At 42.5% G+C, this 12637-nt stretch overlaps 2 protein-coding genes and 1 long non-coding RNA gene across 3 annotated transcripts; 2 read left to right on the top strand and 1 right to left on the bottom strand.

Moving 5' to 3' along the window:
- Positions 1 to 2836: 2836 nt before the first annotated feature.
- LOC307002819 lies at positions 2837 to 5161 on the top strand. Its single transcript, XR_013798548.1, has 3 exons — positions 2837 to 3720; positions 4474 to 4548; positions 4790 to 5161. It is a non-coding gene; the product is annotated as an uncharacterized lncRNA (long non-coding RNA).
- Positions 5162 to 7000: 1839 nt separating this feature from the next.
- On the top strand, positions 7001 to 9279 carry LOC307002791 (uncharacterized protein). Its single transcript, XM_079620714.1, has 2 exons — positions 7001 to 7388; positions 8251 to 9279. The coding sequence occupies exons 1-2, from the start codon at positions 7078 to 7080 to the stop codon at positions 9146 to 9148; spliced, it is 1209 nt and encodes a 402-aa protein (XP_079476840.1). The 5' UTR covers positions 7001 to 7077; the 3' UTR covers positions 9149 to 9279.
- A 755-nt stretch (positions 9280 to 10034) lies between these two features.
- On the bottom strand, positions 10035 to 11850 carry LOC307002800 (uncharacterized protein). Its single transcript, XM_079620722.1, has 4 exons — positions 11388 to 11850; positions 10999 to 11259; positions 10797 to 10889; positions 10035 to 10427 (listed from the first exon to the last, which is right to left on the bottom strand). Exons 1-4 carry the CDS (start codon positions 11515 to 11517, stop codon positions 10159 to 10161), a joined length of 753 nt encoding a protein of 250 aa, XP_079476848.1. The 5' UTR covers positions 11518 to 11850; the 3' UTR covers positions 10035 to 10158.
- Between the last annotated feature and the right edge of the window lie 787 nt (positions 11851 to 12637).

The raw sequence follows: 12637 nt of genomic DNA on the forward strand, positions 1-12637 counted from the left end.
TGCTTGGCTTCCTTTTGTTTCTCTGCCTTGTTATTTTTGAAGGATGGCATTGGCTTACAGTAGCTAATCTAGCTATACATTATTTTATTTTTTGAATCTGATGTAGTTAGTTCCTCAACTACATCCATTGTAGTCTGCCTGACCCCTTTTTGTTTTGAAAAATGTTACTCTGCCTTATTTGGAAAAGATGGCATACAGTAGCCTTATGTTATCTTGTTTTCTAACTACAATCAAATAAACATTGGTGGTTCTTTAAGATTTTCTTGACTCTAGCATATTTCTACTGATAAAAGATTCCCATTCCCCTGCCATTCTGTGATCGGCAGTCGGCAGATCATGATTTTGGTGATCGGCCCCAAAAATGCTGATCGGAGCATCACTAATAACGCACACTAAACACGACTGTACAAGACTAAATACAATTAACAGCCGACAAGGACAGACTGAACAGAGGACACTAAATACAGACACAAATCACAGAAGATGAGGTGAGCACAGGTGACACGGATGATCAAGATGATAAACAGGTGGGTAATGAGGAAGTGAGTTCAGGTGTGAAGACACAAGGGATTCTGGGAAGTGTAGTGCAGACTAAGACAGACAAGTGCAGGCGAAGACTGTGACAGAACGCCCCCCTTCAACAAGGCGCGACCTCGCGCCGTAGAACATCAAAGGGGTGGGGGTGGGCGCCCTGGAGGCTGATGAAGGGGTGGCTGATCTGGAGCAGGAAGCCTCCAGGGCGGAGCAGGCCATGCTGGTGGCCAGGGCGGAGCAGGACGTGCAGGCGGCCAGGGCGGAGCAGGAAGGCCAGGGCGGAGCAGGATGTGCAGGCGGCCAGGGCGGAGCAGGACGGGCAGGCGGCCATGGCGGTGTGGACCCTTCGGGTGGCTATGGCGGTGTGGACCCTTCAGGCGGCCATGGCGGTGAGGACCCTTCGGGCGGCCACGGTGGAGACCTCCCCTCGGGTGGTCCAGGCGGAGGCCTATAGCCCCCCCAAAAAAAATACTTGGGGAAAGTGACAGGATTAGGAACAGACACCGGCTCAAGAACAGACACCGGCTCCAGTGTGTGCGCAGCCCACACACACACCACATGGTTGTGGCCATAATGGCCAGTGACTGAATCGCGGTCACTGAGGACACAGGCGGTGTATACATGGGGTGAACAGAGACTCTGTGCTGGACGGGACCAGCGGTGCAGGAAGCTCTGGGCTGGACGGGACCAGCGGCGAAGGAAGCTCTGGGCTGGACGGGACCAGCGGCGAAGGAAGCTCTGGGCTGGACGGGACCAGCGGCGAAGGAAGCTCTGAGCTGGACGGGAGCAGCGGCGAAGGAAGCTCTGTGCAGGACGGGACCAGCGGCGAAGGAAGCTCTGGGCTGGACGGGACCAGCGGCGAAGGAAGCTCTGGGCTGGACGGACCAGCGGCGAAGGAAGCTCTGGGCTGGACGGGACCAGCGGCGAAGAGGGTTTTGAGCTGTACGGGACCAGAGGTGGAGGGAGATCCGAGCCAGACGGGATAAATGAAAAAAGCTCAGCAGGCATGATGCTCTCAGTCACAGGCGCGGCAGGCATGACGCATACTGCCTTGGGCTCGGCAGATCTGGCGTGAAGTGCGGGCTTGGCTGGACGTGAATCGTCTCAGGCTGGGCAGACGAGACGTGAACAGTCTCGGGCTGGGCTGTGCTGGACGTCAACGGTCCAGGGTCGAAGAGGGACCAAAGCGAGGAGAATGGTGTCGGGGTCCATCTCGACCACCGCCTCTACTGCGGCCTCCACGGGTCCCGCGAAATCTGGCCAGACGGGTTCCCTCAAACGAACCACCATGGGGAAAGGCTGGTAGATCTTGGTTCTCCTTGGCCAGGACGACAATTCTTACCCTATCGTCCATTTTAGGGTGATCGGCTGTTCTGTCACGTTGTAGTGCGGGTTGAAGAAGGACTCCAAGTCAAAAGGCTCCAATACAAACAATTTACTAATATTATCACAGGTAGGTACAAACAGGTAGGTTCAGGCAGGCAGATAACGCACACTCAGGGTATCTGCACATTTTTTTAAGTCAAATTTAAGGCTTTTTAAGACCCGAAGAAATCAAAATTAATACCGTACATTAGGGGTGTGCAATATTAACAAAAAATATATCTCGATATTTTCAAAGTTTTGTTGATAAAATTTAGATGGTATTTTACTGATTTTGTACTGGTACCATGGCTGGTTTAGGCCTGTTGTTGATAGCAGACTCACGAAGATATTCATATTTAACATATTCTATACAGTGGTCAGTTTACAGTAGTGACTGAAATAAAAAATTTTTATTAAGGGGCAATATTTACCACCTTGAATTGATTTCCAGGGGCATTTTCACCTAAATATGGAAATTATTTATAAACGTATTTAGAGGTATGCATCACCTTTTATGTCAAATTCTAACATTCAAATTAAATTCTATTAGAATAACACAGTACCACTGTCAAATTAAATAATTAAATTAAAATCTATCCTCACAGTGCAGAGGTGACACAATTAATGCACAGTAATGCATCCGAACTGGCATTACTATATATACACTTAATTTGCAATTGCATAAATAAAGCTATTCAATATTTAAATATGAAATTATTTATAATTTTAACATTTTAATTCAAGGGTACTTTAAATATGCAACTAAACCCGCCAGTAGGTGGCGGTAAGTCACTGTCTTAAGCGAGTTGTTGGAGTCATTTATTCAACCGATTTGTTCAAACGGCCGATTCATTCATTGAATCAAATGATTCATTCAGAACGCGGATTTCAGTAAAAAAAAAAAAACATCGCTGTCTGTTAGACTGTTTCATTATGAAATTCTCGTCGGCGAAATAAAGGGGGAAACAAACAATATGGACAATATTGTGTCTAAAAAGTAACACACAATGTTAACTTTATTGTTAATTTAACTGTTGTATAAAATAAATAGCACATTTGCAATTGTGCACAGGAAAACGGCACTCTTGCTCGTGATATTCTAATATAACAACATAATATGATATAAATATAATAAGACAAAAACTCATTTGGGGACATACCTATAACTGCACTGACACATCACGCAGTGAAAGCATGAGAGACAAATGCGATGTCAGCTCGCACTCGCAGTGTCTCGTACATAGTTTAAACAATGATTACAATATCATCATAGTTCATAGACAATCCTAAGCACAAAGAATGAACTTACTATTGAACTGACATTTACTTGTTTTCTTATCCTCTCCTCTCGCGTGCAGGAGACAGACGCAGGCTAATACGCTGCCGTAAATGATGCGAATTGTCACGTGAACAAGCAAATCCACAAAGATAGAATAATAAAAAATAATACGTACGCTAATTAGATAGTTTTCATTTGGAAAGCATTTAGATACGTCTAAGCATAGGCGTAGATTACGCGGGGGACGTGTCCCCCCCACTTTTTATAAAGTGTAAATTTGTCCCCCGCACTTTTTCATAGGGGAAGTGTTCACGACATGTTGAGGTTTTCGCAAGACAATGTGTAGTTATACATACAGATTTAAAATTCAAAGAGAAAAGATCGTCTATCTACACGTGACTTTCACGTTGCCATGGTAATCAGTCACTCGCGCTCGTGCATCACCACACGCCCATGCTCGCACCCGCACTGATTCTATCGTCGAGGTCGAAATGAAACGGCAAAAAACTATACACTCTTTTTTCGCGAAAAAGTCCAGCACCGTAAGTTACCATGTGGTATCCGAATTGGGTTGCTCATTGTCATTGATGAATAACTTCGCCTAATTTTCTTGATGAATTGAAGATTGAAGTATCTTCAAGAAATTTAAGATTTTCACTAACGTTAGCGTGCAGCTTATTTTGATCTTTTTTATTCGTAATGTCTTTTATTTTCACAGATATGTTATCAAAGCCCTTCAAACTATAATAAAGATTGTGATTGTTAATGCTGAATTTGGATTTTCATGCATTAGGCTAACAGCCATTATCTAACTTATTTGCTTGAATCATGCAGCGTTGTAACATGTGTACATGATGTTTACCAAATAATAAGGTAACACTTTACAATTAGATTAAAAAAGTTTGTAGACAAACTTTAAGTTTTCATTAAAAAGCCTAACCAGAAAGTTTGAAGAAGTTTTAAAAGCATTAAGTTTGAATGTTTTCAATATGAAAGACAGTTTTGGTTAAGTGAAACAGATAGATAGATAGATAGATAGATAGATAGATAGATAGATAGATAGATAGATAGATAGATAGATAGATAGATAGATAGATAGATAGATAGATAGATAGACAGACAGACAGACATATATTGTTAACTAATGAAACCTTATTGTAAAGTGTTACCATTCAATATAAATGCAGTATGCAATTGTATGCATTAAGGTTCTGATTTAGGTCTTAATTTATAGGGTTCATTAATATTATTGCACTAATTTAATGTTTTTATTTTCTTTCTTCTGTGTTGTCAAGATTGATCAAGAAACAGGGAGCCTAGGGTTGTCAGGTCAGAAAGAGGATGACACACAACAAAAAGAAACTTCACAGGTGAAAAGTGATAGACTGACTTTTAAAAACACCTGCTATTGCATTTTTTTATTGTATAAAATCTACAACAGGTGTTTGAAGTACCATATATAGACCAATCATAAAATTACCATTAGGAAAATATAGGAAACATAATTTAGGATTCATATTATTGGTTATTGTTCAGCAGTGTACATAATTTCTTATGTATGTCACAATTCCCTGTATCTGCATATTTCAAACACTTCTTTATTGTCAATAGACAGAGCCAGAAGTTACTTTAGAGTTGAGAGGGAATGAAGCAGAAAGTTTCAAGAAGGCCTCAGAGGTGAGGGAAAACAAATGACAGGAATAAGTTAAGATTTTTTTTTTTTTTTCAATACACATTCATTATGTGAAAACATTAAAAAAAACTATTTAAAATATGTAAACAATATAGTAAAATAAACAATACCATGTGCAATATAGATTACAGAACATCTGTATTCCTTTTTTTCTTTGTTTTATTGCTTTAAACATGAATAGCATATTAAGCCAATTAACCAATAACCTGTAAGGTCTGAGAAAAAAGAAAAGAAAAAAAAAACTGGTATAATGCTTGACATTCTGTCCCCCTCACTTTTGAAATGATGGCTACGCCCCTGCGTCTAAGTCAAAGTGTCATCTAAAATTGAAGACATTTCATAGATAAAAATAAGACTTTTCATAAGTAAAAATAAGACTTTAAGACTTTGTATGGCCTTAAATTTTAAAAATCAAATTTAAGACCTTTTAAGACTTTTTAAGGATCCGCGGAGACCCTGACACTAAACACGACTATACAAGACTAAATACAATTAACAGCCGACAAGGACAGACTGAACAGAGGACACTAAATACAGACACAAATCACAGAAGATGAGGTGAGCACAGGTGACACGGATGATCAAGACGATAAACCGGTGGGTAATGAGAAAGTGAGTTCAGGTGTGAAGACACAAGGGATTCTGGGAAGTGTAGTGCAGACTAAGACAGACAGGTGCAGACGAAGACTGTGACAATAATGTAACCTACAATACAAGAGTACTTCAATATAAAATGTAATCTAAAATATAACAGAATAAATTGTTTACAACTAGGGCTGGGATAAACGATTATTTTTTAAACGATTAATCTAGCGATTATTTTTTCGATGCATCGATTAATCTAACGATTATTTACACACACAAATATAATTAAACACTCTGCGACTTTGCGATCGCGCCTCTCTCTCTCTCTCTCTCTCTCTCTCACACACACACTGCGCCTTTTCGATCGCGCCTCACTCTCACACACACAAATATAATCAAACACTCTGCGACTTTGCGATCGCGCGCCCCTCTCTCTCACACACACACACACACACACACACACACACACACACACACACACACATATAATCAAACACTCTACGACTTTTCGATCGCGCCCGCGCCTCCATCTCTCTCACACACACACACACACACACACACACACAAATATAATCAAACACAATGCGACTTTTCGCTCGCGTCCGCGCCTCTCTCTCTTTCTCTCTCTCTCTCTCTCTCTCTCTCTCTCTCTCTCTCTCTCTCTCACAAACACACGTAGTTAAAAAACATACACTGTAGCCTAAAACCTTAGGTTTGGACAACGTATTATAGCGTATTATAGCCTACTCCAACATCGAGTGCAAAGTGGGGAGTTGAAGAAAAACTTACGGTGCTCTGTCATCTGCAGCTGCTCCCGGGTGGCGCCTCTTCAGGTGCTGGTGCATTGCCGTGGTGCTAGAATGGAAGGCCATCTCCATTTTGCACAGACGACATATCACGGAATTGTTTCCTTTTACATTAAAGAATTCCCATACTTTAGAGGACCGAGTGCGTTTGCACTTCTGAAAGTCTGAGGAGCGAGTGGTGTTGAAACTACTCTCCGACGCCGCCATTTTTGTTTTGGGTCTGACGAATCGACGTGCATATTTTGCGTCGACGTATTTTTTGCGTCGACGTCATCGATGACGTCGACGCGTTGTCCCAGCCCTATTTACAACATAATTAATAACGTACTCGGTTACTAACGTAACCTTGGTTCCCTTTCGTTGTCACTTCGAGTTACGTCGAATGGCGACGAAATGCGGTTCGCTTAGAAGCCTATCCTCTTTGAACAGTAATAAAACGAGCCAATGGCAAGCAAATGCCATGGGTCTGCTGAATTTGCATAGCGTAACTCCGCCCCACCTTGTGGGTTTAACCCTCTGGGGACCAAAAACGTGCCGGCGCGTTTTCCTCGTTTTTTTTACATAGCAGCAAAATAGACTTAAAATACTCCCGTCATTTTTTTGTCATACAGGCTTAATGCTGCGTTCACACCAAACGCGAATATGCGTCAAAATTCGCGCCTGCCGCGTCTGGTTATTCGCCTGACCACTTTGTGTTCATTCGCGCGTCAAGAGCGGAATTGACGCGCGTAAAAAAAAAAGTTTGAAGCGAAATTTACGCGCGTCAAGAGGCGAAAGTCAGTTTCGAGACCCGCTGGCGGCCATCTTTTTACAAGATGTCTGATGAGCGATCATTTACCGAGAGAGTCACCGCACTGTATTTACTCTGGAGAGCAGAACAGCGGCGTAGGGATCATCGTCGCCGTATTTGGGTCCACCAGACCCTTCGGAGGCGAACCCAGTTTGGCGAATTTCACCATTTGCTCCAGGAGCTGCGGCTGGATGACGGCCGGTTTCAGCGGTACTTCCGCCTCTCCCGCGCCCAGTTTGATGACCTGCTGTCCCGCATCGGAGCGAGGATCACCCTCCAGGACACCAACTACAGGCGCTCTATCCCAGCTGCGGAGCGCCTGTCCATCTGTCTTCGGTTAGTAAATGTATATGCTATTTTAAATACAGTATTTGCTATGCTATCAATATTTTTTTTAAACTGTGGTACGGATACCACTGTTGGCGCTCTTTCTAGTGATAACGTAAGTTACTCCGTTAACTGCTATAACCTAACGTTAAGTTAGACATCAACCTAGAAATTAAAATATTATATTGGCAGACGTGATACTGTCGTGTCTCTGTAATACAGTGATCTTTCTAGTGATACTGAGTTAGCTATAACCTAGACATCAACCTAGAAATTAAAATTCTATTGGCAGACGTGATACTGTCGTGTCTCTGTATAAACACAGTGATCTTTCTAGTGATACTGAGTTAGCTATAACCTAGACATTAACCTAGAAAGTGTCATGATTCTCTGTATAAACACAGTGATCTTACTAGTGATACTGAGTTAGCTATAACCTAGACATTAACCTAGAAATTAAAATATTCAGTGTCATGTTTCTCTGTATAAACACAGTGATCTTTCTAGTGATACTGAGTTAGCTATAACCTAGACATTAACCTAGAAATTAAAATATTCAGTGTCATGATTCTCTGTATAAACACAGTGATCTTTCTAGTGATACTGAGTTAGCTATAACCTAGACATTAACCTAGAAAGTGTCATGATTCTCTGTATAAACACAGTGATCTTACTAGTGATACTGAGTTAGCTATAACCTAGACATTAACCTAGAAATTAAAATATTCAGTGTCATGTTTCTCTGTATAAACACAGTGATTATTGGCATTTTAATATACCATAAACCATTTAATAGTATACCTGTTGATTGTATAGTTGAATATGTAACTACAAGTGTACTTTTAATAATATTTATAAAAATGTTTTCTAGGTTTCTTGCCACTGGGGACTCGTTCAGGACGATAGCGTCCAGCTACAGGGTTGGTGTCTCCACAGTATGCCAGATCGTCGCCCAGGTAGTGACTGCCATCTGGGACTGCCTTGTGGAGGACTACATGGCTGTGCCCACCACCGATGACTGGAGGTCCATCGCAGAGGGATTCCAGGAGCGATGGAACTTCCCTCTGTGCGTTGGAGCGGTGGATGGGAAGCATGTGGTGATGAAGGCACCCCCAAACTCAGGATCCCAGTTCCACAACTACAAGGGAACGTTCTCCATCGTTCTGCTTGCAGTTGTGGATGCGAAGTATCGCTTCTGGGTGATCGATGTTGGGGGGTACGGCAGGACCAGTGACGGTGGGATTCTGGCGAACTCCGCCTTTGGACAGGCTCTCCAGGCTGGCACACTTCACCTGCCTCCTGACCAGCATATACCTGGTGCTGAAGACAGAGGACCCCAGCCCCATGTCTTCGTGGCTGATGAGGCGTTCCCGCTGCGGAGGAACCTCATGCGGCCCTTCCCTGGACGCAGCCTTCCTCCGGAGAGACGTGTCTTCAATTACCGTCTCTCCAGAGCCAGGCTGGTGGTGGAGAACGCCTTTGGCATCCTCTCCTCACAATGGAGGATGTACCGGCGGCTCATCGAGGTCCACCCTGAAGTTGCGGAGAAGTGTGTGAAGGCGACGTGTCTTCTCCACAATTTCATGAGGTGTTCGGAGGGGAGAGAGGCACCTGCTGTGAGGGGCGCGGGACAAGCTGGAGAGGAGCCGCTGCCAGGTCTGGGTCGGGTTGCGGCAAACAACTCCTCCAGAGAGGCAGTCCGAGTGAGGGATGCCTTCATGGCACACTTCTCGGCGGAGGGAGCGGTAGCATGGCAGCCGACAGAGTAGTGTTTGAAGTCCTCCTCATGACTTCCCCACAACGGCTCTTTTAAGAGCCACCCACAAACCTATAAAGAGCATGACTATCTTAAAAGAGTTTTACCTCCATTATTTATATATTATATATATATATATATATATATATATATATATATATATATATATATATATATACACACACACACACACACATGTGTATATATATATATATTTTTTTTATTATTAAATGCAATATGTTGATTATTGGTTTGTATGTTGTTTTGTTCTGCCTCCTCTCTGTTTTGCAGGTCATGTCTGGTCTATCTGTCTGCTCTACTCCTGCTGGCCCAGTTCCAGGCTGTCAGGTCCACCACAACATGCACATTTAATAATTTTAGACCCTGAGTCAATAACTTTTTCAACGGTTTTCCACGATAATTCCACGATAATAATTCTATAGGTCTGTGCCATTTCTTTGTTCAGGTTATTACTGTAAAATCTGTGATTTATTTTTGTTTTGCTGATAAATGGAGCCAGCCTCCCAAAGTATTTAACCTGTCCTGTGATTTCTTTGTTTTCCTCACACAACACTGTCCAGACACACTAAAGTATACACACTATTATAATTATTATTGTTCTGTTATTATAGTGTAGTAGACAGACTACACTATAGTGTATAGTGACAGTATAGTGTAGTAGACACACTACACTATAATAATGTTTCATATAATTAAGATTTAGATATGGAATAAATAGCATTCAATACAAAATGAATGTGTCATATATTAAAATCAAGTTATGATGTGTTGATGATGTATATGTTGTGCATTAGAACCACACTAGGCATTGTCATATTTCAAAATAATTTATTCAGTTTATATTCAATTTATTATTAATTTATTTATAATTTACATAGAGACAGAAATAAAAAGGACCTCGCTTGGAAGGTGGAAAAGCCTCAGGGAACAAAGGAGAAGAGGAAGGAGGGCATTCTGCGTTTCCTGCAGAGCCTGCGGCCTCTATTTATTTAATTAATTTATTTAATTATTTAGTTCCAAATTTAGCACAACGGTGCTGTTTTCCATCGCCAATTTATAAATTTGAAATTTAACCATTTCTTTTGTTTGAGGCGGCATGCTCTGCAGAAAAGGCAGAAGGCTGAGGAGGAAGTGCTCGTCAGCAGACGGTGGTGGTGGTAGTGGTGGAGGTGGAGCTGGAGCTGGAGGACGCCTCAGGAGCTCGAGCAGCGTCTGCTCCACCTCCGACGTACCATCACGCGGCCGCCGAGTGCCTCTCCTCCTCTGTTGGCCTGTGAAATCAAAAATACAACACACAGTGCAATGAGAAGACAGAAAGATGATAATTGAAATAACACAATTGTCTAGATATTGGGAGAATAATATCTGTGCCTGTGTGAGTGACACAGCCAGTGCTTAAATACAAGTGTGAAATTATTTTGAACTTGCTTTAACATTTTACATAAAGTTATACTTCAGACATATAAACATCAGGAACATAAACATGCAAATGAACAGTAATTAAAAAGCATGCAGATGATTGGTTGCATACATTGCAATAGAATTTAGTCTGCATTTACAAATACAATGATTATTAGTGAATGTTAAAGCTATGAGTGTATACTGTACTGATGTTTTCTGCACGTGACATGTTCACACACCTGTGGGTGCAGCAGCAGGGAGCGAAGGACCAGGGACTGAGGAGACAGGAGAAGCGGCAGGGGATCTCAGATCAGCCTCTTCATCAGTAGGCTCTGTCAAGACAATATTACATGTTAATAGTCATAGAGAGATTACATTATACTCTTCATCTGTAAACAATGACAGCACATGCCTTGTAAACTGGCTTAATTGAAAACTCACCTGTTTCCGTATCCCCTACTTCCGCCTCTCCCTCTCCCTGGTCCCTGGGGTGGTTGTACTCAATGACCTGGGCCTTGACCCCCCCCATGTTACTGGTGGTCTCCCGTGGGGTAACGAAGGGGTCGAGGAATCCCAGGATCAGTGAGTACTTCCACTTCTTCACCGACCCTGCTGCTGACCCACTCCTCTTATCCATCTCCTTCCTCCTCTCCTTCAGGTACGTGTCCCTGAGGCTCTTCCATTTTTTCCTGCACATGTCCTCTGAATAAACACATTATCTTGTTTAGCGAAAAGTAGCTGTAGATTAGGGGGAAAATAGTTTTAAAAAACGGCGGGAAGGCCGTTGTACGTGACTCAAAAGTGAAATGTGTAACTTATTTACAACTTACCAGGTTGCCCAATCTCCTCACCGACACTCTTCCAAGCGAGGTCCTTTTTATTTCTGTCTCTGTATATATACGAAGTTGTGTCGTACAACTCCGGCCGACTGCTCACAGCTAAAATTATACGTTCCTCCATTTTGAATGAATGACTCTGGGCGGGCCTGCCGCCACAACATCAAGCAGGCTCCTGATTGGTTAACGCGGCGCGAATTTGACGCAGAAGTTCAGATTTTTCAACTCGGGCGGCAGACGCGAATTCGCGTCAAACGCGTGAATGCACAAAAAGCACAATTCGCGCTTAACGCGCGTATCGCGCCAAACGCTCAATTCGCGTCATTCGCGCGAACTAGACGCGCGAATGAGGCGAATTCGCGTCTACCGCGCCGCGCCAAACGCCTCATTCGCGCCGCAAGAACTCCAGACGCGCGTAAACGCGCCTTACCATTGACTTAACATTGAAATCACTCGCGCCTGATGCATATTCGCGCTTGGTGTGAACGCAGCATAAGAAATATGAAAAAATAAACTGTTAAATGTCTTCTTATTTATGGGTTCACTTAAAATCGAAATAAAACATTGTGCTTTTGTAAAATAAAGAAAGTAAACAGGGTGTGTTTTCTGCCTCTCCGTCTCCGTGAACTTTTTTTCTAGTGCACGTCTCTAAACTTAAAACAAAACTCAGCGAATACTATTCACTCAGACATGAGCTATATATCTCTATAATCATATGTGTGTAGTTTTAAATGATCTAATTCAAAACTAAAAGAAATATTCTCTGTTTATGTAATCTATATAAAAAGAGCGAGAGATCAGCCGTTCTCATTATCGTTCTGCCAGCTCATTACTCTGCTAATGTGACAAGCCCATGGAGAGCGCCGCACGCTATTCAAACGCAGATCTGAAGCAACACATGCAAACCAGTCAACGCCCACAACAGCTGGAAAACACACTCGCTGTGAGGAATAATAATATCGTGATAATCCTGGAAATTTTACCTCAAACGTGCTGGAATAGCCTAACAACGGATCCAGCTGCAGATCAGTACTTTGTTCTAATCGCGATATGAAATGGTGTCTGCAAACCACAAAAGACTGTTTAAATTTGAATCGCGTTTCTGTGTTTGAATGAATGCACGGCGCATATGCATGCTGTTGTTTACAGCTCGCGCGTGTCTGTGTGTGAATGAAACTATCTATATTGCCTACTGAGATGAGTAAAAATCGACTGAATACGTTGAAATAAAATGTCTTTGTATA

This window comes from Phoxinus phoxinus, assembly GCF_949152265.1.
Source record: "Phoxinus phoxinus genome assembly, chromosome: 8".
NCBI lineage: Eukaryota > Metazoa > Chordata > Actinopteri > Cypriniformes > Leuciscidae > Phoxinus > Phoxinus phoxinus.